This window comes from Nomascus leucogenys, chromosome X, assembly GCF_006542625.1.
Source record: "Nomascus leucogenys isolate Asia chromosome X, Asia_NLE_v1, whole genome shotgun sequence".
NCBI lineage: Eukaryota > Metazoa > Chordata > Mammalia > Primates > Hylobatidae > Nomascus > Nomascus leucogenys.
Genome location: NC_044406.1, coordinates 31,060,661 through 31,087,097, shown reverse-complemented (window position 1 = coordinate 31,087,097; position 26,437 = coordinate 31,060,661). Strand labels below are relative to the sequence as shown.

The window sequence follows — 26,437 nt, the reverse complement described above, 5'->3', positions numbered from 1 at the left end:
TACACCTTTCGCTATTTTGAGCACTTGAATTGTGACTAGTATGCTTGAGGAACTGGATTTTTAATTTAATTTACTTACATATAAAATGGCACATGATTCAGTTATTAGAAAACTTTTGAGTATATTTTGAACAGCTTTGATATGTGCATTTTTTCAACTGCACATTGTATCAAGTATAAATAAATGTTGAATATTCTAATGAAATTTGAACATCCAAAGCCAATGTGCCGTAAGTATACAATTAACGCTAGATTTCAATTTATGTTAATACACGGTCTGTTGTAATACATTTGGCCAATAGGGTGTTAGGTAGATTTGAAAGAACACAATGTCTATTTTACTCAATCTGTTCTCTATTCTGACTTTATAATTTATGAGTTGAACAATAAATTCTCTCATGGTAAAATTATCAAATGAAACTCAAAGATAGCAGTGATCACAATACCCACCATATAAAATTACAGTAGAAATATAAGCAAGTATGCTGGAACAATAATATTCTCCTTTTTTTTTTTTTTTTTTTTTTTTTTTTGAGACACTGTAAGCTCCGCCTCCCAGGTTCATGCCATACTCCTGCCTCAGCCTCCCTAGTAGCTGGGACTACAGGCGCCCGCCACCACGCCTGGCTAATTTTTTGTATTTTCAGTAGAGATGGGGTTTCACTGTGTTAGCCAGGATGTTCTCGATATCCTGACCTCGTGATCTGCCGGCCTTGGCCTCCCAAAGTGCTGGGATTACAGGTGTGAGCCACCACGCCCGGCCAATGATATTCTTTTTGAATGCAAGTGTTAATCCATTTACAAAAAGTTTTTAAGTTTATTTTGATACATAATATTTGTACATACTGATAGAGTTCATGTGATATTTTGTTAAATGCATGGAATGTATAAATTATAAATACTTGTGGCGATAGATATCCTAAATACCCTGAGGTATTTATCATTTCTGTGTGCTGGGAACATTTCAAATCCTGTCTACTAGTTGTTTTGAAATATACACTGTGGTATGTAATTATAAAGTCTTCCTACTCTGCTATTGAACATTAGAACTCATTCCTTCTATCTAAGCGTATGTACCCATTAAACAACCCTTCTTCATTCCATCCACACACCCTTCCCAGTCTCCGGTATCTATCATTCTCATCTCTAGCTCTATGAGATCAAATTTTTTGGCTCCCATATATGAATGAGAACATGTGGTATTTGTCTTTTTGTGCCTGTTTATTTTATTTAACATAATGACCTCCAGTTGCATTTATGTTGTTGCAAATGGCTATATTTCATTCCTTTTTATGGCCAAATAGCATTCCATTATGTATATGTAACCTGTTATCTCTGAAAACAAATGTAAACTTTATGGCACTTTTTAAATTGAGGTATCAAGCAAAGTACGTAAGTTATAATTATAGCTTAAAGACTTATTACAGAAGTAACATACCATGATTCCACATCCAGAAAAAGATAGTATGTTACCAGCAACCAGGAAGTCTCCATCAAGCCCTTTGGTATGATAAACTCTTCCCACCTCCTCAAAGGTAACATGTATCCTGAGGTATAATGCGGCAGATTAGTCTTGCTATATTTTTAACTTGATGTAAATGAAACTTTTATATATGCAGTTTTTAACTGGCTTTTTTCACTGGATAGTATATTTGTGAGATTCACTGTGTTGCAAATAGCATTACTTCATTAATTTTCATTGCTGGATAGAATTACTTAGTATGAACATACCACATTTTACATATTCTGTTCAGAAAATTTGGGTTGTTTCCAGTTCGGAAGCATTACAAATAATTCATCTATGAACACAGATTGCACATATATTTTTACGTATATATGTAAGCTTTTTTATTGGTTATGTACCTAAGAATAGTATTTCTTAATCATTGGATATATGTATATTTAGTTTTCAAGATATTAACAAAGGGTTTTCCAAAGTTGTATAAATTCAAATTCTCACCAGTAGTAAATGAAAGTACAAACTGCTTCATATCTTCTTGAATACTTGGTTGTTAAACTTTTTAATTTGAGCCTTTTTGGTGACTTTATAATGTCATCTCTCATTTTTTATTTGCATATACTGATGACCAATGAGGCTGAATACTATTTCAGTTGTTATTGGCAATTTGAATGAACTCTTCTGTGAAATGCCTGTTTTTCTACTGGATTTTCTATATTTCTCTTAGTGATTTATTTTAGTTAGTTTAAAATATATATATTCTGGATATTGTTTGTTGTTTATATTACATTTTTCTTTTTGAATGGGTACCTTGCCTTTTCACTCCATAATGATACATCTTTTCATAAACTGAAGTTTAAATTTAACATAGTTCACATCAATATTTTCTGTTATGTTTAGTGTACTTTTGTCCTCAGTTTAAAAATAAAACTCTCTACTTTAAAATTCTGAAGCTGTGGTCCTGGGTTGCTATATAGGAAGTTTTTGTTTTACCTTTCGTATTACAATCCACCTATTATTACAGGTATGAGAAAGGGATGAACGTCCATTTTTTCCCGTATAGATCCAACTGAAACAACAAGTTGGCACTGTAGAATATTGAGGAAAAGATGGTCTTATTGCAAAGCTTTTCAAAAAGACCATCCTTTCCTCAATATTCTATGGTGTCATCTTTGACGAAAGTATTATAAATAAAATGCCCATACATGCATGGATCAGTTTATGGAATCTAATCAGTTTTATTTCTCTACTTGCCTATCCTCATGCTAATACCACATTGCTTGTTGTGTTTTGTTTTGTTTTGTTTTGTTTTGAAACGGAGTCTCGCTCTGTCGCCCAGGCTGGATGGAGTGCAGTGGCACGATCTTGGCTCACTGCAAGCTCCCCATCCCGGGTTCATGCCATTCTCCTGCCTCAGCCTCCCGAGTAGCTGCGACTACAGGCGCCCACCACCACGCCCGGCAAATTTTTGTATTTTTAGTAGAGACAGGTGTTTCACTGTGTTAGCCAGGATGGTCTCGATCTCCTGACCTTGTGATCCACCCGCCTCGGCCTCCCAAAGTGCTGGGATTACAGGCATGAGCCACCGCGCCCAGCCCACATTGTTTTAATTACCCTAGCATTATCATAAATTTTAATATAGTAATATTTTTTTTTTGAGATGGAGTTTCGCTGTTTCTGTCCAGGCTGGAGTGCAGCGGCAAGATCTTGGGTCAATGCAACATCCGCCTCCCTGGTTCAAGCAATTCTGCCTCAACCTCCTGAATAGCTGGGTTTACAGGTGCCCACCATCATGCCTGGCTAATTTTTTTGTATTTTGAGTAGAGACAGGGTTTCACCATGTTGGTCAGGCTGGTCTTGAACTCCTGACCTCAGGTGATCTGCCAGCCTTGGCCTGCCAAAGTTTTGGGATTACAGGCATGAGCTACCATGCCCAGCCTGTATCTGGTAATATTGTAAAAGAAAAAATGCACCAGAGAAACAGGCAAGAAAGACTTTATTCAAGACTACTGAAATATGGATCAAAACTATTGCCATAGGGGAGAGAGATGGAAATCATTTCTACTGTAAGAAAGGCAAGGAGACATTTAAACACTGGGGAGAGCTAGTAGAAAACTACTGGAAGATATTAGGGGGGTTGGATGGTGATTAGGCAATTTATGATTGTTAATTGGCACTTAATGAAGTTAGGCTCCTACCATCCCATAGAGACTGGGAGATAGGCGTGCTATCATTAACAATTACATTTCAAAGAGATGGCTCCTAGGTCCTTGAGAAAGATATTCCCGGATTGTAGAAGATCTACATCTCAAAGAGGCAGAGAATATGCTTATGGTTGCAAGTTTTCCTAAAGTAAGTGCTCTAAGAAAAGAGAGGTCAGGAGCCTACAGTGAAATAAAAACCTGTCTAGAGTTTAGTTACATTAAGTTTGTTTTGGTCAGTTGGTCAATAAAAGCCATTTTATTTTCTCCCATTTTAAAGATTATCTTGACTACTTTTGGCCATTTCGAGCTCCATATGAATTTTAAGAACAGCTTGTGAACCCCGCCCCCAAAAAGAATCTGCTGTGGTTTTAATTGGATTTCATCTATTCTCTGGATCAACTTGTACAGAATCAACGTTTTAATTATATAAAGTCTTTCAATCTATGAATATGGAATAGCCTTTCATTTAGTTAGGCCTTTATTTTCTCTCAATAATGTTTTATAGTTTTTAAAGTAAAGGCTCTTAAACTTTCTCTGAAATTTATTTCTAGGTTTTTTATATTTTTGCTGTTATGAATATATTTTTGAAATTTCATTTTCTATTTGTGCTGATATAAAGAAATACACTTGATTTTTTTTCTTGGTCTTGTATCCAGAGACCATGCTACATCTACTTAATAATTTGGATACATTATCTATAGTCTTATTCAGATGTACAGATATAGGTTGTTTTTGAGTAATGACAGTTTTCTTTCTCCCTTTCCAATTATTTTTCATGTTATTAATTTTCCCTGACATATTGTACTGTATACTCTAGTACAATGGGAATATTGTGGATATTTATTTCTCAAGTCTCAGAGGCAAGACCTTTAATAAATTATGATTAAGTATGATCTTTCCTGTAGATTTGTTGTAGATACCTTCTAGGAGGTATTATTATTAATACCTTATATAATATTAATATATTATTAATATTCTAGGAGGTTTTATCATTACTGGATGCCAAATTTTATCATATATTTTTCCAGAATCATTTGAGATGGTCATATTTTTCTTCTTTATTCTGCTATATGTCAAATCACATTGCTCAGTTTTCTAATGTTAAGAAAGCCTTTCTTCCTGAAATAAACTAAACCTGGATAAGACGTATAATCTTTTTTGTGTATTGCTAGATTTTCTTTGATTCATAGTTTTTTCTTTATGTCCATGAAAGTGGTTGGCCTGTTATTTTCCTTTCTTGTAATATGCTTGCTAGGTTGAAGTTCCTGATTATGCAGGCTTGGGAACTTGCTTCATAACTGGAATGTGCAAATGGGAAATTTTTTAATTAAATTTTTAGGTATTTAGTACCCGTAAAATTGTCCATTTTTAAATGGAATTTCAAAATTTCGTTTTTCCAGATTTTCCATTTTGGAGTCAGCTGGAATCATTTGTGTCTTTCTAGGAACTGGTCTGTTGCATCTAAAATTACAGATGTATTCAGATAAAGTTCTATTTAGTCCCTATGGTATTTAATAATATTTTATTAGCTACCATTGTTTGAAATTGAAAAAAATGTGACATGAACTAAGAATTTCTAACCTCTCTAGAGAGAGCAAATGATTTGATGATCCTTTGTCTGTTTTTCTACTTAGTAACCAGAGCAGGAGTCAAGTTGCCCTGTTCTCTCTAGCACAGGCTCTTCATTTAGCCACAGTCCCCATTACCACCCATTCTCTTACACCTACATTATCTTATGCATTTTATTCGGCATGTACGTTAGAATGTGTGAATTCCTGTGGATGAAAAGTTGTGATGTCAAGAGTTGGCATGAGACATAGCTGGATATTTATCTTCTATGCACTTATTTTCTTATTTATTTATTATTATTATTATACTTTAAGTTTTAGGGTACATGTGCACAGTGTGCAGGTTTGTTACATATGTATCCATGTGCCATGTTGGTGTACTGCACCCATTAACTCATCATTTAGCATTAGGTATATCTTCTAATGCTGTCCCTACCCCCTCCCCCAACCCTGTAACAGTCCTCAGAGTGTGATGTTCCCCTTCCTGTGTCCATGAGTTCTCATTGTTCAATTCCCACCTATGAGTGAGAACATGCGGTGTTTGGTTTTTTGTCCTTGCGATATGATGATCCTTGAGAATGATGGTTTCCAGTTTCATCCATGTCCCTACAAAGGACATGAACTCATCCTTTTTTATGGCTGCATAGTATTCCATGGTGTATATGTGCCACATTTTCTTAATCCAGTCTATCGTTGTTGGACATTTGGGTTGGTTCCAAGTCTTTGCTATTGTGAATAGTGCCGCAGTAAACATACGTGTGCATGTGTCTTTATAGCAGCATGATTTATAGTCCTTTGGGTATATACCCAGTAACGGGATGGCCGGGTCAAATGATATTTCTAGTTCTAGATCCCTGAGGAATCGCCACACTGACTTCCACAATGGTTGAACTAGTTTACAGTCCCACCAACAGTGTAAAAGTGTTCCTATTTCTCCACATCCTCTCCAGCACCTGTTGTTTCCTGATTTTTTAATGATGGCCATTCTAACTGGTGTGAGATGGTATCTCACTGTGGTTTTGATTTGCATTTCTCTGATGGCCAGTGATGATGAGCATTTTTCCATGTGTTTTTTGGCTGCATAAATGTCTTCTTTTGAGAAGAGTCTGTTCATGTCCTTTGCCCACTTTTTGATGGGGTTGTTTGTTTTTTTCTTGTAAATTTGTTTGAGTTCATTGTAGATTCTGGATATTAGCCCTTTGTCAGAGGAGTAGGTTGCATAAATTTTCTCCCATTGTGTAGGTTGTCTGTTCACTCTGATGGTAGTTTCTTTTGCTGTGCAGAAGCTCTTTAGTTTAATTAGATCCCATTTGTCAATTTTGGCTTTTGTTGCCATTGCTTTTGGTGTTTTAGACATGAAGTCCTTGCCCACGTCTATGTCCTGAATGGTATTGTCTAGGTTTTCTTCTAGGGTTTTTAATGTTTTAGGTCTAACATGTAAGTCTTTAATCCATCTTGAATTAATTTTTGTATAAGATGTAAGGAAGGGATCCAGTTTCAGCTTTCTACATATGGCTAGCCAGTTTTCCCAGCACCATTTATTAAATAGGGAATCCTTTCCCCATTGCTTGTTTTTGTCAGGTTTGTCAAAGATCAGATTGTTGTAGATATGTGGCATTATTTCTGAGGGCTCTGTTCTGATCCATTGATCTATATCTCTGTTTTGGTACCAGTACCATGCTGTTTTGGTTACTGTAGCCTTGTAGTATAGTTTGAAGTCAGGTTGTGTGATGCCTCCAGCTTTGTTCTTTTGGCTTAGGATTGACTTGGCGATGCGGGCTCTTTTTTGGTTCCATGTGAACTTTAAAGTAGTTTTTTCCAATTCTGTGACGAAAGTCATTGGTAGCTTGATAGGGATGGCATTGAATCTATAAATTACCTTGGGCAGTATGGCCATTTTCACTTTATTGATTCTTCCAACCCATGAGCATGGAATGTTCTTCCATTTGTTTGTATCCTCTTTTATTTCATTGAGCAGTCGTTTGTAGTTCTCCTTGAAGAGATCCTTTACGTCCCTTGTAAGTTGGATTCCTAGGTATTTTATTCTGTTTGAAGCAATTGTGAATGGGAGTTCACTCATGATTTGGCTCTCTGTGATTGGTGTACAAGAATGCTTGTGATTTTTGTACATTGATTTAATCATAAGAGCTATCTGTGACAAACCCACAGCCAATATCATACTGAATGGGCAAAAACTGGAAGCATTCCCTTTGAAAACTGGTACAAGACGGGGATGCCCTCTCTCACCACTCCTTTTCAACATAGTGCTGGAAATTCTGGCCAGGGCAATCAGGCAGGAGAAGGAAATCAAGGGTATTCAATTAGGAAAAGAGGAAGTCAAATTGTCCCTGTTTGCAGTTGATATGATTGTATATCTAGAAAACCCCATTGTCTCAGCCCAAAATCTCCTTAAGCTGATAAGCAACTTCAGCACTTACTTTCAGATAAGATACCTATTGGAACCCGGGCTCAGTGGCTCATTCCTGCAATCTCAGCACTTTGGGAGGACAAGGCAGGCAGATCACTTGAGGTCAGGAGTTTGAGACAAGATTGGCCAACATGGTGAAACCCCATCTCTACTAAAATACAAAAAAGAGCCAGCTGTGGTGTTTCACACCTGTAATCCCAGCTACTTGGGAAACTGAGGCACAAGAATCCCTTGAACTTGGGAGGTGGAGGTTGCAGTGAGCCGAGATCGTGCCACTGCTGTCCAGCCTTGGGGACAGAGAAAGATTCTGTCTCAAAAACAGAAAACGAAAAAAAGAATACCTATTGGAATATGGCCCTGGTGTTAAAAATGTAAAGGTAAAAGATTTTCAACTCTTGTATAAAACATAAGCTTTATCAATTATAGAAAAAATGCAAAAAGATTATAATTCATTGTCCTTCTAAAATGTTTCACTGTGTTCTATATTAAAATTCTATCATGTTCCAGATTTATCACGTCTCGAATAAAGTCTGATTTTTTTATCGACTGAGCTCTAAATCCTTACTGTCACAAGCATCTCTGTAATTCATCACAGATTTACGGGCACTTTCACATTTATTGATCTAGCTGACCCTAGCAGTTACCTGGCTAGGAGAGTCTGTACTATTATCTCCATTTCACTGGTGAGAAAACTAAAGCACAGCAAGATTGCGTTTGTTCACAGATGTTACAAAATTGGGTAACAGTAGAACTGAAGTGAGAATGCAGGAAGTTTATACTTTATGTAATGGTTAGCAGATTCAAGGATCCAAAAAGATGATTCTAAGACAGAAATTGGGGGGGAAGCCACCTATTGATAACTACAGTAGTAGTATTCAGCTTTGGGATATTTGTGCAAGATATTAACCTCAAAGGTAAGTAGCCCACCTCAAGGAGCTCCGAGTCTGCGAGTTATAAAACAATAAGGAAGTGGAAACCTCAAGCTACCAAGGAATGCCTGGGAATGTGATGAGTGCTGGAAAGAAGACTGTTATGTTGGAATGCTCCTTAGAGCTCCTGCTCTTTATCTTCTGGAATGCTTCCAATTGAATAGACTGGTGGGAGCTGGAGAGTACAGAGTTTATTAAGCTGCCAAAAAAAAAAAAAAAATTAAAAAAATCCTGCAAAGAATAATAGCAGTGACAACAACAAAAGGCTTTTCCAGATTTATTCATTAGCACTTTGTATACTCATACAAATAAATAATATATGAAACTGACTCAAATATCGTAGAGAAGAACATGCTTCTTCAAGTTAAAATCTCACTACACTTTCAGCACAATCGCAAAGGCAGAATTTAATTAACAAATCAGTCATATTTACCTTTTAGAAATAAGTCCTGGCAAAGGCCACATGTTCTTAATCTGGAAGTGCAAGTCTTTGCTGACGTTTTATGATTAAACAAATATAGAGTTACAATGTCAAATGTTTTTGAATCAAATTGTAACATTAAGCTTCAAATCCTTGTCAAGCAGATTAGATTAAATGTTAAATCTAGTCAAACTTCTGCTAAAACAAAATATGAAAAGACTCCAAAGGGATTCAGCATCTGGATATCTCACTGTAGGTTGTGTAGCACAAATTAGAAGGCATATCTTTTATAATGAATGCCCTACTGAGTGAATACCATTATGAACGAGCATGAACTTGTAGCCAAATGGATCTGAGGTCAAATCCCAGACCCTCAGTACTGTGGCTTCTGTGACCTCTGACAAGTTACTTAACCTATCTGTCAGTTTCCTCATCTGTAACCTGCCCCTTTGGAAGTGACAGCTAAAAATTCCTTGAGTTCAGACAGGAGATTATTACAGGATCATTTAAATAAAAGTAAGAATTATACTTTTGAAAAAACTTCCAGTAATTGTTTCATAACTCTTCAAAATAGGTTTATCTGCCCAATACTATATGTTAGACAGTGAAGATATAAGGTACACCATTTTATAGTATGGTGCTTCAGTTAAGTTTGTAGAAACGTGTAAAACTGAGAACCAAGTCATACCCTTGGCTAAACACTATTCAGTTCTACTCTGCCACATTTCTGCCTCATAACGGATTTTTGTTTTTTTCAATGGTTTTTGATGTGATTTCCATTTCAACAACAGTGAGATTAAGTTGCTTATACTTTTTAACTGCGTAGTTGTTGTTAAAGAGGAAAATCAAGAAATAAGTGATTTTCAGAGGGCTCATTACACATACGATTCATCTAGCCAAGGAGTGTATTATAGGGTCTTAACCTGCAATAAAATAAGATGGGCTGTTTTCTGCCTCCCTCTTTGATAAAGTCCCATTGCTGATGTATTGTGTGGTCCATGGCACGTAATTGTTTCCACCTTAGTGGATATACGCCTGGGAACACTCTATCTCTTAATGCCAGTACTGATTGGCACAGTTTAGGTTTCATATTCTATCCCTGGCTCCAAGAAATTCAAGGGTCACCATGCTTAAGATTTACCTCCCAGGCTTGTCAAATTTTCCTCAGTTACCTTTATCCAAATGTTCTTTTAGTAGCCATTTTTCACTTTTGAATTGAAATAGCAACTCAACCAAACAAAGGAATTCAGATGAGAAATGTCCTTGGCACGTACAACAATATGACATGTAAATTAAATGGGAGGAAAAAATCCTCCCCATTGTGGATCTGAGCCTGGACGATAATGGAGTTGTGATTTAGTCCATGAAAATTTTAGAAGAAGTGAGCTGACCTTTAGCTTCACTTACTGCTGAGACAAAATGAGAACATAAATAAAAATTAACTTCTTTTACCATTTTGTGAGCCTTTATAATTCATTGGTTTTACATTTATGTGTATAATGTTTAGCTCTATAAAAATATGTATTATTGCTAAAAGCTCAAGGGAGTCCTATACGTAAATAGAAACTCAGAGAAACACTGAGTTGAAGTTACATATTTTTTTTATCTCTAGAGAAGAGGTTTCTAATCCTAATACAGTGGTTCTTTAAAAAAATATATGTATTAGCCCCATTTTATCCAATTTCTTACACTTCTCTAACAATTTTGTTATAGCCATTCAGGCAATGGTAAGAACCAGCATCTTTGAGTGATTTCCAGAGCTGAGGGATATAGTCTTCCAATTGCTTTGTTTCATTCTTTGTAATTCAAATTAAGGCCAATATTTCTAAGCAATAAATAGGTAAATCCATAAATTTAAAGCACTTTGTGTACATCTATTTATACTTGTGCATATGGCATCACAAAAATGTATGGGCAGATGTGTACAGCGTATGAGCAAGTAATTTCTAATTCACTTTTCTGCTTACACTGAGATCAGTGGATAGCACTATGCCCGCATTGCTACAGAAGTGACTTCGATTCAATTCACTGAGTATTTTCTAAGAGTAAGATAGGTTTAAGCAATAGAATATGTTACTAAAGGATATGTGTTCATGCTGTCTTGTGTTAGAAACCTTTAAAGAGTATACCTGAAGACTAAACATTTATTTGTAAAGATTTAATGGGTGCCTTTCTGGAGTGAATACAGTAAAATAGATGACCCTTGGCAGTTCTTAGATTTGATGTAAGAACCATGATCAAGCAAAATGTAAGTAACGACCAACTCTTAAATAACTTGTTTCAAATTAATAATACTTTCCCATACATACTCTTGTTTAATATTTGCAATTTTTTAAGGGGTTGGTATTATTATTTTCTTCGACAGACATTTAGCCACGTATTTCTTGAAAAAGAATCCATCTAACTTAAATGTCTTTTGTATTACTCCTTTGTGAGGGCTATCATTAAAAAATAACATGAACTGGTGGCTTAAACAATAAAAACTTATTTTCTCACCATTCTGGGGCCAGAAGTTCAAGACCAAGGTACTGGCAAGGATCGGTCTCTTGTGAGGCCCCTCTCCTTGGATTGCAGATGAATGCCTTGTTCCTGCATCCTCACGTGGTCTCTCCTCTGTGTTGCACACATCCCTGGTGTTTTGCTGTGTCCAAATTTCCTCTTCTCATAAGGATATCCATCATATTGGAATAGAGTAACCCTAATAGACTCACTGTAACTTAATGGTCTATTTATAGGCACTATCTCCAAATGTGGGCACATTCTGATGTAGTAGGTGGGGCATAGGGCTTCAACATGGATTTCGCGGGACACAATTCAGCCTGTAACATCTTCTCTTATTATTTGGTGTATCCAGATATTTGGTACATATTTGTTATATAATTCATGACCAATGAATGAATGCATTGATGGCTACCATTAACTGTAAGCTGAATATTAGCTGAATCATAAACTTGCTCCAATAAATTATCAAAATGATATATAATATTATTTGGATACAAAGGACACTTTTAGTGGCATTTTTTAAATAGTTGTCTTAAATAGCTTGCCTATGTAACTAAGAGTGTTTAATTACAGCAATCCCTCCCTCTCTCCCTTATCCATGGTTTTGCTCTCCTTGCCTTCAATTACTGGCAGTCAACCATGGTCAGAAAATATTAAATGAAAAATTCCAGAAATAAACAATTCATAAATTTTAAATTCCATGCTGTTTTGAGTAGCATGATGAAATCTTGTGCCATCCCACCTCTGTCTCACCCAGGACTGAATCACCCCTTTGTCCAGCGTCTTCATGCTGTCAGTGTTACCCACCCATTACTCAGTACCTGTCTAGGTTCTTAGAACCACTGTCATGATATCGCAGTGCTTGTGTTCAGGTCACCCTTGTTTTACTTAGTCATGGCCCCAAAACACAAGAGTAGTTATGTTGGCAGTTCAAATATGCCAAATAAAAACTGTCAAGGGTTTTCTTTATGTGAAAAGGTGACAGTTCCCAACTTAATAAGGCAAGAAAAAAATTGTATGCTGGGGTTGCTCAATATCTGTGGTAAGAACAAATCTTCTATACGTGAAATTGTGAAGAAGGAAAAATAAATTCACAAGTACTGTATATAGGGTTTTTTTACTACCTGCATATTTAGGCATCCACCTGAGGATTTTGGAGCATATCTCCTTATGGATAAAGAACTACTATATTAGTTTTTTGTGACTCATGCAATGAATAATACTGCAATATTAAATGCATCACATTAGTACATCTCAGAATTTCAACAAATTTGAAAATATGCAACCTGGAATAGGGGATCTTCATTTGGATTTGTATTCCCACTAAAATTAATAAATTACCCATTTCCACCTATGGGATTAGAAGCTTAAAATGCTGCTTTAGTGGATACTATATGTCTTGTAGCACTAGAGAGAAGATGCTATATATACTTGAAAGTATTTTATTTATGAATATGATGCTATAGCTTGAGTTTGTCCCTTCTTCCCTTGACTGTCTTCTTCACTGGAGTTGATGGGCTACAATAAATTTCCCACATTTTGACTTTGTAGATCTGCATCATCACATCAGGCAGATGGTGTAGTTTATACTTAAGAGATAAGATTTTCTCCATTTGAAGCTTTTTTCTCCCACAACTCATCTATTAACCACTTTGTTACGTGCCATTTTATCTGACACGTACTGACAGGGTCACTAGGAAGTTCACTAAAAAAATTCAAATATGTTTAGGAAAAACCTACATATACTCCTTCGTAATAATTAGATGGTTGAAGTTATTGAATTCATTGATTTAAGCTCGCACATTTCCTGTGGGTATCTCACATCACTGTTTGAGCGCTATGGCTTTTATTGTAAACATAATTCAATGTATGTTGAGTAGAAAGTGAAACTACAAAAAATAAAATACAGTTACATTATGCTGAAAGCAATAACATTGATATTTATGAAGAAAAACTGAAAACTCACTTATGTTTGAGCTGCATATAAGTACATGATGATTTTAATACTGTGGGAAAATGTTGACTGCCTTCTGTTTACCCATGCGTGTATTTTTTTAAAGTGGTGGTAGATTAAACAATTTAAGAAACGTGACTCTCCAAGTCACTTAGAAATAGGTGGATTAGGGCCAGGTGCAGTGGCTCATGCCTGTAATCCCAGCACTTTAGGAGGCCGAGGTAGGTGGATCACCTGAGGTCAGGAGTTCGAGACCAGCCTGGCCAAGATGTCAAAACCCCGTCTCTACTAAAAATACAAAAATTAGCCAGACATCGTGGTGGATGCCTATAATCTCAGCTACTGGGGAGGCTGAGGCAGGAGAATTGCCTGAACCCAGGAGGTGGAGGTTGCAGTGAGCTGAGATAGTGCCATTGCACTCCAGCCTGGGTGACAGGAGCGAAACTCTGTCTCCAATAAAAAAAAAATAGGTGGATTATTTTCATGATGCTAATTTCATTTGCATTGTTTAAATCGTGTGTTAATATCCTCTAGATGGGTTAATACACATACATAGTATAAAGTAACAGAAATTATGAGACTTAGACATTGAATAGATTTTTCAAAAATATGAGTTATAAACATTTTTCTAGCTCTAATTCTATATAAAATAAAGCACGTCAATGTTTTATGATTTCTAGCTTTAAAGGTCCAATATATATGAGAAAATAAGTTTCTTATGTGTAAAAGTCACAAAAAGTTGAAAATTTAGGCTATGAAGTGCATCATAATGAGGTTGAGCTAAATGCCATTTTTTAAATGCTTCCGTTGCATAGAAAGCATCACAATATGTGTTTTCCTTCCAAAAATCATTGATAGTTGGTTTATGTTACATATTAAAATAGTGTGTGTTTTTAGACATTAGTGACATGTTAATGTTACAGTAGTTTTTACTCAGAGGTTATTAGTTTTCTCACTAGAGTAGTTTAGAAACAGAAAATTTTAATACTTTTGTAATAATTGAGAAAATTGAAAAATCTATATAGGAATAGAGTTTAAGTTACTAAGAATTTTCTTCTACAATCCAAATAGTAGGCAATTCTCATTATGCAAGATTGCTTCAATTAAGAGTCTTTTGAGGCATTGTATTTAGTAGTTAGACTTTTATTCTTTAGGTTGTATTTTCAAACCTAAGGAAGATACACCTTTTACTTGTTCTCACTGCAAAATCCTCTCTATATGTATGTCTTTGTTATCTTACATTTGCTATGGAGCCATTTTATATAGTGGTATAATAACCACTTCATATTGCTTGTATCTTTGCTTTTATATGAAATGTACAAGACTTGGTGAGATAAAGACAAATAAGTCACACCACTTATTTAAATGTAAGCAGATCAGGAAGAGTGTCCTTTCCAACTTCTAGCACATATAGGAGACTGAGATACTTTGGCAAATTATTCATGCCATTTTTAATAAAACGTTGTTACCAATTGTTTGCTGATGCTGTGGTTGATTGTCTCTTCCCCAGGTATTGGGAGATCGATGGGCAAACATCTGTAGGTGGACTGAAGACCGCTGGGTTCTTTTACAAGACATCCTTCTCAAATGGCAACGACTTACTGAAGAACAGGTGAGTCATGTGTGAGAAACTAGCTGTAAAAGATATGGGGGGGATATTAAATTGGAAAAGTAAAGATTTATGTTTATTTATTCCGTGGAATTCTTTAATGTCTTGCAGTGCCTTTTTAGTGCATGGCTTTCAGAAAAAGAAGATGCAGTGAACAAGATTCACACAACTGGCTTTAAAGATCAAAATGAAATGTTATCAAGTCTTCAAAAACTGGCCGTATGTACTTTCTAGCTTTTAATGGTCTTATAAAAACCCATACTGTATATTATCACTATTATTTAGTCTCTTCTATGCTACTGAATATTAAATGTTTATTTTTGCTTGGATCATAGATTATTCAAAGATGTCATATTGCTACTTTTCTCAATTAAAGTGGGAAAAAACTATAAGTGGATTTTCAACTTTGTTTTTCAAAGTTGTACTCTTGATAAAACATAGTATAGCAGAATAAGACTTCAATTAAAATTAATAAAGTAATACTAAGAAATATTTGTGAGCCTTTCATAAAGTTCTAAGCAGCATAGTTCTAAAAAGATAGACTAAAGTTGATTCTCAGAATAATATGTGAGAGATAAAAGCGATGATTATCCTGACATTTGTGGAGTTTAACCTTAGTTTATTATAAAGGGGTACCTGAGACTGGGACTGGGTAACTTATAAAATAAAGAGGTTTAACTGACTCATGGTTCTGCAGGCTGTACAAGAAGCATGACACCAGCATCTGCTCCTGGTAAGGGCCTCAGGAAGCTTACAATCATGGCAGAAGGAGAGGGGGAGCCAGTGTATGTCAGATTGCAAGAGTGGAAACAAAAGAGATAAGAGGAATTTTCCAGACTCTTTTAAACAACCAGATTTCATGTGAACTAACTGAATGAGAACTGACTCATCATGAAAGGGATGGTGCTAAGCCATTCATGAGACATCCGCCCTCATGAGCCAATCACCTCCCACCAGGCCCTACCTCCAACACTGGGAATCACATTTCAACATGAGGTTTAGAGAACAGAGATCCAAACTCTGTCACTTAGTTTTTCAGGCAAAAAAGTTAAAGCCAATCAAATGGTATGATTATAAATACCTCGAGTGTTTTGAGAGATGAGATTTCTTTGGCAATAAATGGATTTCAGAAAAGCCTTCATTGAAACATTTGGTTTCAGCAGGAATTTCCAAGATAAAAAAAAACTTGTAAGTTTCTCTTACTCTGTGAATTTTATTATTTCTAGTAAAAGAGGCCAGTCTGATATTACGAGCATAATTTTTCGAGTGAAATATTCTATATTAAGATTTCTTAAAATTTTTGATAGATTCGATTAAATGTTCATTTGATATGAACTTTTAGAAAACAAAATGGTTGTAAGTAGTGTTTCATAATTTCACCTGAGTGAATCAATTTATATCTGTATTGATATTATTTATTCTACTTGATAATAATGAAATCATTTCTAAACTTAAGTAAATTTTTCCATTTATTTTAAATATGTACCATTTTACCAGATATTTATTTGTTTCATACATTTTTTTTTCTCCATAAATGCTAACCCTCATTGGTCTTTTAATTTAAAATAGATTCACTTATGTATTACTTGTTACTACAAGCTAGCTTATTATTGATAAGTAATTATTGCTCAAAGAATATAGACTTAATTAAGTGGTGTAACTGCCAAAAATAGAGTTCAGAAAGGTAACCTGTATATGTTTCGAAACACGAGTGCAAAAATATCAGCCGTATTTGTAGTTTTTGCCTGCAGCTGACGGGGAGCCATTGAGAGTTTGCAAAAGAATCATATTTGCATTTTTGTAATACTTTTTGGTAGGAAGATGTTTGATGGTACGAGGACTAATCGGAAGACCTGAACTAAGTAGCATTGGGTATTAAGATAAGGAGAGAAACATTAGAATGTTAAGATGTGATGAATGAAAGTTGTTATAAGAGGCAGAAGTTTGAAATGGTTCCTAGACATTTCATTTGGGTGACTGGGTTCCTAGGAGGGTTACTAGCCCTAATAGGAGAATAGAAGAGGAATTGCTGGAATGGCAAGAATGATAATTATTTCAGTTTTGGATATATTCAGTATAAAATGTCTTTGAGACATCCAAGTTAAAAATCCTTTCCATTAGTCAGTTGGTTTACACACCTAGAATCTCAGAAAAGGGTTCATGACTAGTTATTGATTCAGAAGCAATCAAAATGCTTCTGAGGGATTGTGTAGAGTGACACATTAAGCGAAACGAATAGATTTCAGGGGGGAATGTCTACAATCAAGGAGTAGGCAGAGGACAAGATGTCGACCAAAAGATTAAGCAGATACCACAAGGGGAAAGTGGTCCATAAACGTGAGGAGAATAAATATTTCAAAAAAGTAGGAAGTGGTACACACTGTCACATGCCACAGAGAGGAGAGGATACATTCATGATGGATTCTATCATATCTACAGGAATGGATGCATGGATTACATCTCCTTAAAGCAGAATATTCTTTACAAACATTGTTCTTCTCAGGCAAAATATGAATCCTTTCAGTAAATAAGTGAGTGACCACTGATTATCAAAATGCAGTCATGCCCTCTGATTAGGAGCCAAGGTATATTGCTAGTTAAATACAGAACCATGTGCTTTAGACAGTCAGTCATAACGGTGATAGTCATATTTTGTGTGTTGAAAAAGTCACAAGCCTGCCCAGATTCAAGGAAAAGGAGTTAGATTTCATTTCCTCATGGAGAAGCACCAAGGTGAAGTTATAGCAAAGCATCTGAGATGAGGATATTTTACAGCCATCTTTGGAAAGTACCACATGCTAGAATAGTACAGTTATTTTACATGATGATAAATTCCAAATCTTAATATCTATTGAAAGTTCCTGCATATATTGTTGACTAGATTTACCAAGAAAGTTGGTATTTATTTATCAAGAAAGTTTTTCTTAGGAAGCCACAAACTGACAAAATCCAAATATGTTAAAGCTAGATGAGATTTTGCATCTCATCTAATGTTTCTTCAATCTAATTTCACATCTAAAGTTCATTAGGAGCAGCTACTCAGGTTATTTCCAAGAGAAAACCAAGATCAAGAAAAAACACAGGACCTGTATCTTACATCATTAGTATCAGACTTAAAACGAACACTTAGACATCCAGACTCAGGTCCAGGCCTTTCAATCTATTTCAGTACTCCTTGTATCAGTTGATTCCTTGTAAAAAATAACTGCAACTGAGATGTGTCATGTCTAACAATAATGTGCCTCTATGTTAACATTTTTGTGAGCAGAAATCTTGGCTAGCCTCAGGGCCATAAGAATGCTCTTTTATCAAAGTCTCAATAATTTTCCAATAGGATTAAAATTTGTATTATGTCACCTTGCTTGTGAACAAAGAGAAAATATGTTTTCTATAGGTCTTGTTATTTGATAGTTTAAGCCAATTAACAAAACCTGACAGCTGGTCTAGAATTTGAGGTAAAATTCCCCTGCTGACTCAGGCAGTGAATAAGAATTTAATGTTCATTAAAATATGTCACAATCTGAGACCCAAAACAGGTACCATCTGTCACCAGTTTTCACTACATGTCTCGGTATAGGTACACTGTTCTAAACTCTCTTTTCTTTACAATAAGTGCATTTGTTTTGAAATAGTATCACTAATAACCCATGGGATTGTGTCCTCCTTACCATTGGGGTGGGAGGTGGGGATTATGACGTTTAATTTGCTCTAGATCTTTGGGATTCATTTCCAAATCATGTAGATCTATTATTTTTTACAATCAAAACTGATTTAAGTTTTAAACTGATTTGGCATCAGGGAGAAAAATGAAGGGAAACAAGAAACAGTAGCTTTTATGAGGTGAATTATAAGACTTGTAGAATCATGTAAATTATCATGGGAAGATCCAAGTCAAGAAGAAACCTGTTCTTTAGTAAATGTATTGCTGCTGTGGGGACTGTTGGTGTTTGCCAGGGAAGGACAGCTCTGGGGAAGCAGGGTGATCCAAGAGAGTATGGTACATAAGGGCTACAGAAGTACTTGAGAATTGAAGATACTCCCAAATGGCTGTGGGATCAAAGGACATGGATGAAGTGCTTATGGTAACTGAGGAAGTTCCTCTTGACAGTGCTGTTTGACTTGCTACCTTTACCTCAACTCTTGAGATGGCCCTCAAATAATTAATTCAGACAGAATCAATGCTTCTCAAAATGTGTTTCCCCGACCGCCAGCATCAGTATGAAGGAAATTTGTTAGGAATGCACATTGTTAGGCCATCTTCTGACCTACTTACTGATTTAGAAACTCTGGAAGTAGAGCCTAGTCATCTGCATTCTAACAAGCTTTCAGGTAATTCTGATGTTCTTTCAAGATGAGAACCTCTGTAATAGATCAACCTCCGAAAGTATAATTGGTGATTAGAATGAATTGGAGCACATCTTACATATAGATAAGTAACTACACATAATATAGGTGGAAAACTCAATTTTGCCAATATAGGAGAAATTGTCTTGGCATTATTCTCTTATGCATATTCCTGATGAGAGTGAGGTGAGGGTTTCCTGGGCCTTTTGAAAGGAGACATTATCTTTTCACTTCAAATCATCTTGAACAACTTATCTGTCCCTTCTCCATCTCCACTACTGACCCAGTCCGATTTATTGACTGTACCTTCCTCCCTACCTTGGAGGTAGGTCTACATTCCTGGCTTCTATAAAAATAAAATCTATATATTCTTTTACTATCCCAGCTGGCCTTTGCCTTGTACACATTTTCTAGATCTTCCTTTTGCCACCTGAATTTTCTAGAGCACTGTGGGTCTCTGGCACTCATAGACCTATGGTTAATTATTGATATGTAGAAATACATATTTTATGCAATAATTAGTAACAAATCATAGTTATTTAATATGCACATGTAAGACCTAAGCTTAAAAGAATCGGCATCAATGTATAGACAGGACAAGGTAATTCTAATGAATTCTATGATCTAATGTATCTGGCACCATCATGGATTTTCTTTCTTTTCCTCCCTCAGTTAATAATCCTGGGGGAGTTCTGGAACTGGGAGATGACTACTGAAAGATAGAAAAAGAGACAGAAATTGAGACCAAACAACTAATCTGCCATCATCCTTTTTGATATTCATATCTAAAATTTACTAGGTAGAAGTCAGGGTTCAGTGTTTTTGTCATATAGACATATAAAAATTCAGTTATTCAATAATCACACAATATAATTATAACACTGATTTTACTTTACCTTGAGTGCACTTTTCCTAATTGGATTTTTTCTTTTCTTTTTTTTTTTTTTGAGATGGAGTCTTGCTGTGTTGCCCAGCCTGGCGCGCAGTGGTGTGATCTCGGCTCAGGGCAACCTCTGCCTCCCTGGTTCAAGTGATTCCTTGCCTCACCTTCCTGAGTAGCCGGGACCACAGGCATGCACCAACATGCCCAGCTAATTTTGGTATTTTTAGTACAGAGGAGGTTTCGCTGTGTTGTCCAGGCTGGTCTCTAACTCCTGACCTCGTGATTCGCCCACCTCAGCCTCCCAACGTGCTGAGATTACAGGCGTGAGCCACCGCCTCTAATTTTATTTTTAATGGTGGCTTTCACTTTCATTTTTGTAATGCTTACCAAATGTTTCTTCATGTGGTTTAATATTAAAACCGGAGGCTTATTTTCATTTGTTTAGGTACCATGAGGTTACTCATAGGTTTTTATTGCAATCCTCTTCTTTAAACATAATTCTCGCTCTCCTGTTCTAACATGTTTCCAAATCATTACATATTTTGTTTAAATGATGGGTACACCGTTTCGCCTTACACATATGGCTATTTAAAATAGTTTCTTACATTCTGAGAAAGTAAGTTAAGGAGGATTGTACTTAGATTTTTTTTATTTTTAGATTTGTGTCTTTATGTATATTGTGCCTCTTTCCATAGTAAAAAAAAAAAAAAAAATGACACTATAACTGGAGGAATATACATTGAAATTCAAATATGGCCCTCAGCTTGGGACAGGTAGCATAAACCTTTTTTCTAATACTAATGCAAATATTCACTTAAATGTAATGGAAAGCTAACATGTGAATTAAACAAAATGAATATGCAAAACCCATGTATTGGACTGGGTACGGTGGCTCATGCCAGTAATCCTAGCACTTTGTGAGGCCAAGGCAGTTGGATCACTTGAGGTCAGGAGTTTGAGACCAGCCAGGCCAACATGTTGAGACCCCTGTCTCTTCTAAAAATGTAAAAATTAGCTGGGCTTAGTGGCATGTGCCTATAATACCAGCTACTCGCGAGGCTGACACAGGAGAATTGCTTGAACCCGGAAGACAGAGGCTGCAGTGAGCTGAGATCATGCCACTGCACTCCAGCCTGGGTGACAGAGTGAGACTCCAACTGAAAACAAAACAAAAAAGAAAAACCACCTACCTATTGCTAAACCCCCACACCGTGGGTTTTATTTTGATATGAATTCAGTGTATAACATCTTAATTTGTATTTTGGTCTATTGCATTCTTTCAAACTCAGAAATTCTAATACTGAAGTTATTGTTAAGGAAAAATTAGAAATGAAACTTAAATCTCGCTTTATTTCCCCTTAAAAATGGCATGAAGGCTGAACTGTAACATAGATCAGATGAAGCAGATTCTGAGTAAAAGACAAACTAATTGAAGGAGACACTAGAGCATTCTGCACTTCAGAGCTATCAATGCAGGTGGCGTGCCAAAATGGGCTACTTAGATTGTCCTTTTCAGGAAGGTGTATTGACTGCTGTAGGTTGGGCGTACTTTGTTTCTTGGGCAATTGGTGCATTTGTTTCGTGACAATTTCTTTGCTGTATGGCATGTTAGTTCTTAAATAAACTTCTATTTGTTTCAGAAAGACAGATATCACGGTTTAGTTTTACATTCATTGTATTTGCTGCCAAATATGGGATTGTTAAGTGGCTGCAAGAGAACTTTCTCCTTTATTTCTCTTCCTTTTTCTCCTTTGTTTACAAATTAAGTCAGGCAGTCTTGTTCAGTACCCAGGAACTGAATTTCTCTGTGTATCAGGTAACGTTACTGAGTCAAGTTAAAGGAAAAACTGCCCTGATTTACTGATTTCACATAAACCACTTATTCCTTCCAAGTTAACCAAAGGGAGTTTGTAACCCTCCACAGCTCACAGGAACTTTGGAAATATAAATGGTATAAAAATTGCCTCATAAGACAACATAAGTATTTACAAAATCTGAAAAGAGATGCTGATGGATTTATGTCATGCCCAGCGACTTAGTTCTTTTACTTAATGGGCTCTACAATTAGGTTTAAAAAATAATTACTCAAATAACCAGATGTTAATTGATTAATGGATGCTACAAAAATTTTAGGGTCAGTAAATCACATAATGAGATTTTTATCTCCAAATAATGAACCGAATGTTAAAATTGTGGAAACAATAATAATCACAGCATTTCAGAATGGCAAGTTTCCTTAGCCATTCTCATTTTCTCAACTCATAGCTTTTCTTCAGTACTCCTGGTACCTGATTGTCAGTTTTCGTTTGAATTCTGTCAGGAATTAAGGGGAAATCCAAGAGCCATGCCTTCTACCTTCCACATGTTGATCTCTGTTTTTACTTTTGAAGCAATATTACCTTTTCACTTGGATGTTCTTCAAATATTTTAAGGTAGCTATTAATTACTTCTAGTAGGTCTTTATTCTACATCTGACTTTCTTTTCAAACTTCTTGGGAAAATTAGATAGATTATAACTTTTTACCTATATTTTTCTGAACTTTTGATCCTTTCCAGGCACGACTGAAATATTTTCTTATCTACACAAATGAGCAAATACATGCAAAAGCAGATTGGACTATAGTGGTGTATAAAATGTAACCCAGGCTTATTCTGTGATCTTTCTTGTTTTAACAGGTTTTAAAAGCAGATCTAGAAAAGAAAAAGCAATCCATGGGCAAACTGTATTCACTCAAACAAGATCTTCTTTCAACACTGAAGAATAAGTCAGTGACCCAAAAGACGGAAGCATGGCTGGAAAACTTTGCCCGGTGTTGGGATAATTTAGTCCAAAAACTTGAAAAGAGTACAGCACAGGTTAGTGATACCAATTATCATGCTACAGACTATCTCAGAGATTTTCTAAACCTGCATTAAGAGAGTAACATTATAACCCTTCAAAAGAAGAAACCAGATTAGTTTTTGCCCTGTGTTTAGTTAAATTAAAACATGATTCTTTTGCCTGTCTTGTTGTTGGAGAATGGTGGCGAGGTAGAGTGCTAATTAACTGAACGTGTTACTGCCCTGGAATGAATTTCTTCCAGCCCGATAGTAAGGGGGAACTGAGTGACTTAGAGCAGGTGAACAAAATGCTGGGAAACTGTATAATCACAATCTTACCCCAAATCAGAGAATGCTAGAACCACGAGGACCATTAGCCAACTCCATTTTACTCTTGAGAAAAATGAAATTTAGGGAAGAAAAGTAAATTTTTCAAGACAAGTTAGTGGTAGGAGGACTAGGGTTCAGGTCCTTTGATTTCTTGGAAAGTTTTTTATTAGTGCAATTAATTATCTGAGTATTGTACCTTTCTGCCATAGACTGCTGATTTCATAAAATCATGAATGTGGCTTAGTTATAGTAACACATATGGGCTGTAGATTATGAAAACATCTCAGCTACATTTGGGGTATGTGGTTTTATTATAACAATTTTTAAAAATTTAGTCACTAAAATGGGGTATTGTTAAAAGTTGAACCTCTTGGCCGGGCGCGGTGGCTCATGCCTGTAATCCCAGCACTTTGGGAGGCTTAGGTGGGTGGATCACGAGGTCAGGAGATCAAGACCATCTTGGCCAACACGGTGAAACCCCGTCTCTACTATAAAAATACAAAAAATTAGCCGGGCACGGTGGCAGGCGCCTGTAGTCCCAGCTACTTGGGAGGCTGAGGCGGGAGAATGGCGTCAACCTGGGAGGCGGAGCTTGCAGTGAGCCGAGATCGTGCCACTGCAGTCCGGCCTGGGCGACAGAGCGAGACTCTGTCTCAAAAAAAAAAAAAAAAAAAAAAAAAGTTGAACCTCTTTTTTTCTTACATAGTTGAATGGTAGAATGATGAGTAGTCATTCCATATATCAACATTATATATAATAGTATTTAACATATTCTGCCACATAGTCTGGCATTATAAGGAATAACTTTACTCACAATTCATAGCTCAATGCACAGGCATACACTACCATATTCGATAGATTTTAGGCAAATATTTCCTCTATAGTGAGACAAGTACACGGAATTTGTTTTTTTGAGACTTGACATCTGATAAGTAGCACTTAGGAAATGCCTTTTGAAGACATGAAGTTTGTAGTATTGCCTCCAGGAATACAATTTAAGACAGCATAATAAACCAGCCTATATGATTTTCAATCACAGTTCAATGTTACTTTTGATCCAATTTTATGTTAATAAATTATAATTTGAAGAAATATGAATATAAATTGTAATAATTTCCCACACAATCATTACATAATACAAACTCCATTTGTTTTCCATTAAACACACTTTAGCAATTAATTGACCTAATAGTAATTTTACTACTGTATTGTGATTCCTCCTATTTTATGTGATCTGCCCATGGCTTCTCTGCAATACATTGGTATTTATGTAATAAATACATGAGACATTAGTCAATTTGATACTTTTTAACCCAACACTAATATTATTCCCATATGTACCCATTGCTTCCGTAGATTATTGCTGCCATAAATTGGTCAGTTGCTGTGTTAAGAAAGATTGCCATTATTTGATAAAGAAAGTTATTTTGACATGCATCCCTTTTAAGGGATACGTTTAGGGAGCTGTAACAGTTACTCGTAGGTCATGTTCTAGTTCATTTGCATTGCATGCAGTGGTTCTCAAACTTGAGTTTGCATAGTAGCCACCTGAGGAGCTAATTAAAATGCATATTCCTATACATTTTGCTCAGAAAATCTCATCCATAAGCTATGATAAGGACCTAAAAATCTACATCTTTACTAAGCCTTTGATACAATCTGCAGACCATAGAGGGCAACAACACACACTGGGATCTACTTGAGGTGGGAGGGTGGGAGGATGTAGAAGAGCAGAAAATATGAGTATTGGATACTGGGCTTAATACCTGGGTGATGAAATAATTGGTAAGCAAACCCCTGTGACACACATTTACCTATGTAACAAGCTTTCACATGTACTCCTGAACCTAAAATAAATGTTTAAAGAAAATAGACAGTGATATGTGTGCGAATCCCAACATTCTGGTTTTCCACAATGCTCCCTGAAATGTGAAAAGGGAGAGCTTCTTAGGAATACAGTATATAAATATGCTCATTCCCTTGGAATGGGACCACTTTTTGATGAATTTGTACATCTCATCAAAATATTACTGATTTGATTATTCCAATTGGTAGAAAAGCATTTGAAGCCTTATTTTTAATTCCCTAAAAATTATGAGACCACCACCTAGACAATTGACTTGATGTCTTCCAACTTGTATAATTCTGTAATAAAACAATACTAGTTTTGCTTTGCATTGTTCTTTATGAAATAAATTCCAACATGCATTACAGCATATATCTCTTCACTTGCTCATAGGGATACAATGAAGATAAAATGGAGGCATAGACAAGAAAGCATTTGAGGGGAAAAAGGTTTAGGTTGATCTGTAAGTCATGTAGTTCAGTGTGTCTGGAAGGCTATTTTTTTTTTTTTTTTTTTTTGAGACGGAGTCTCACTCTGTGGCCCAGGCTGTAGTACAGTGGCACAATCTCAGCTCACTGCAAGCTCTGCCTCCTGGGTTCGCACCATTCTCCTGCCTCAGCCTCCCAAGTAGCAGCTGGGACTACAGGTGCCTGCCATGACGCCCCACTAATTTTCTGTATTTTTAGTAGAGATGGGGTTTCACCATGTTGGCCAGGGTGGTCTCGATCTCCTGACTTTGTGATCCTCCTGCTTTGGCCTCCCAAAGTGCTGAGATTACAGGCGTGAGCCACCGCGCCCGGCTCACTATCTCCTTTTAATTTTATTTTCAAACCGTTACACGCTCCTATTGTGGGCTACAAACAAATAAAAGGACTTAACATCATGTAAGTTGTTTCCCAGAACACTAAGCTTGAGTCTTTCTTATGCTTATGTTTCAGTTTTCTCTCATTGCCTTTCCAAAAATTATGCTGTCATAGGATTGTTCCAAATCTTTGCTGGTTGTTTTTGAGCTCACAAGAAGATAGAAATGGAGCTAACTCAGGAAAAGACAAATTAAAAGGAGATAGAGACAACAGAGAAATAGTATCATATAAGAGCAACTGATTTTCTTTTATCCGTGTCAAATTGACCTTGTTTAAAA

General features: G+C 36.1%; 1 protein-coding gene across 1 annotated transcript in view; it reads left to right on the top strand.

Moving 5' to 3' along the window:
• Positions 1-26,437, top strand: part of DMD (dystrophin) — a 1,770,560-nt gene that overhangs the window by 263,522 nt on the left and 1,480,601 nt on the right. Inside the window, exons 12-14 of the mRNA XM_030807549.1 lie at positions 14,975-15,076; positions 15,185-15,292; positions 22,977-23,156. Of these exons, the coding sequence (XP_030663409.1) occupies positions 14,975-15,076; positions 15,185-15,292; positions 22,977-23,156 (390 nt within the window). The remainder of the gene's footprint in view (positions 1-14,974; positions 15,077-15,184; positions 15,293-22,976; positions 23,157-26,437) is intronic.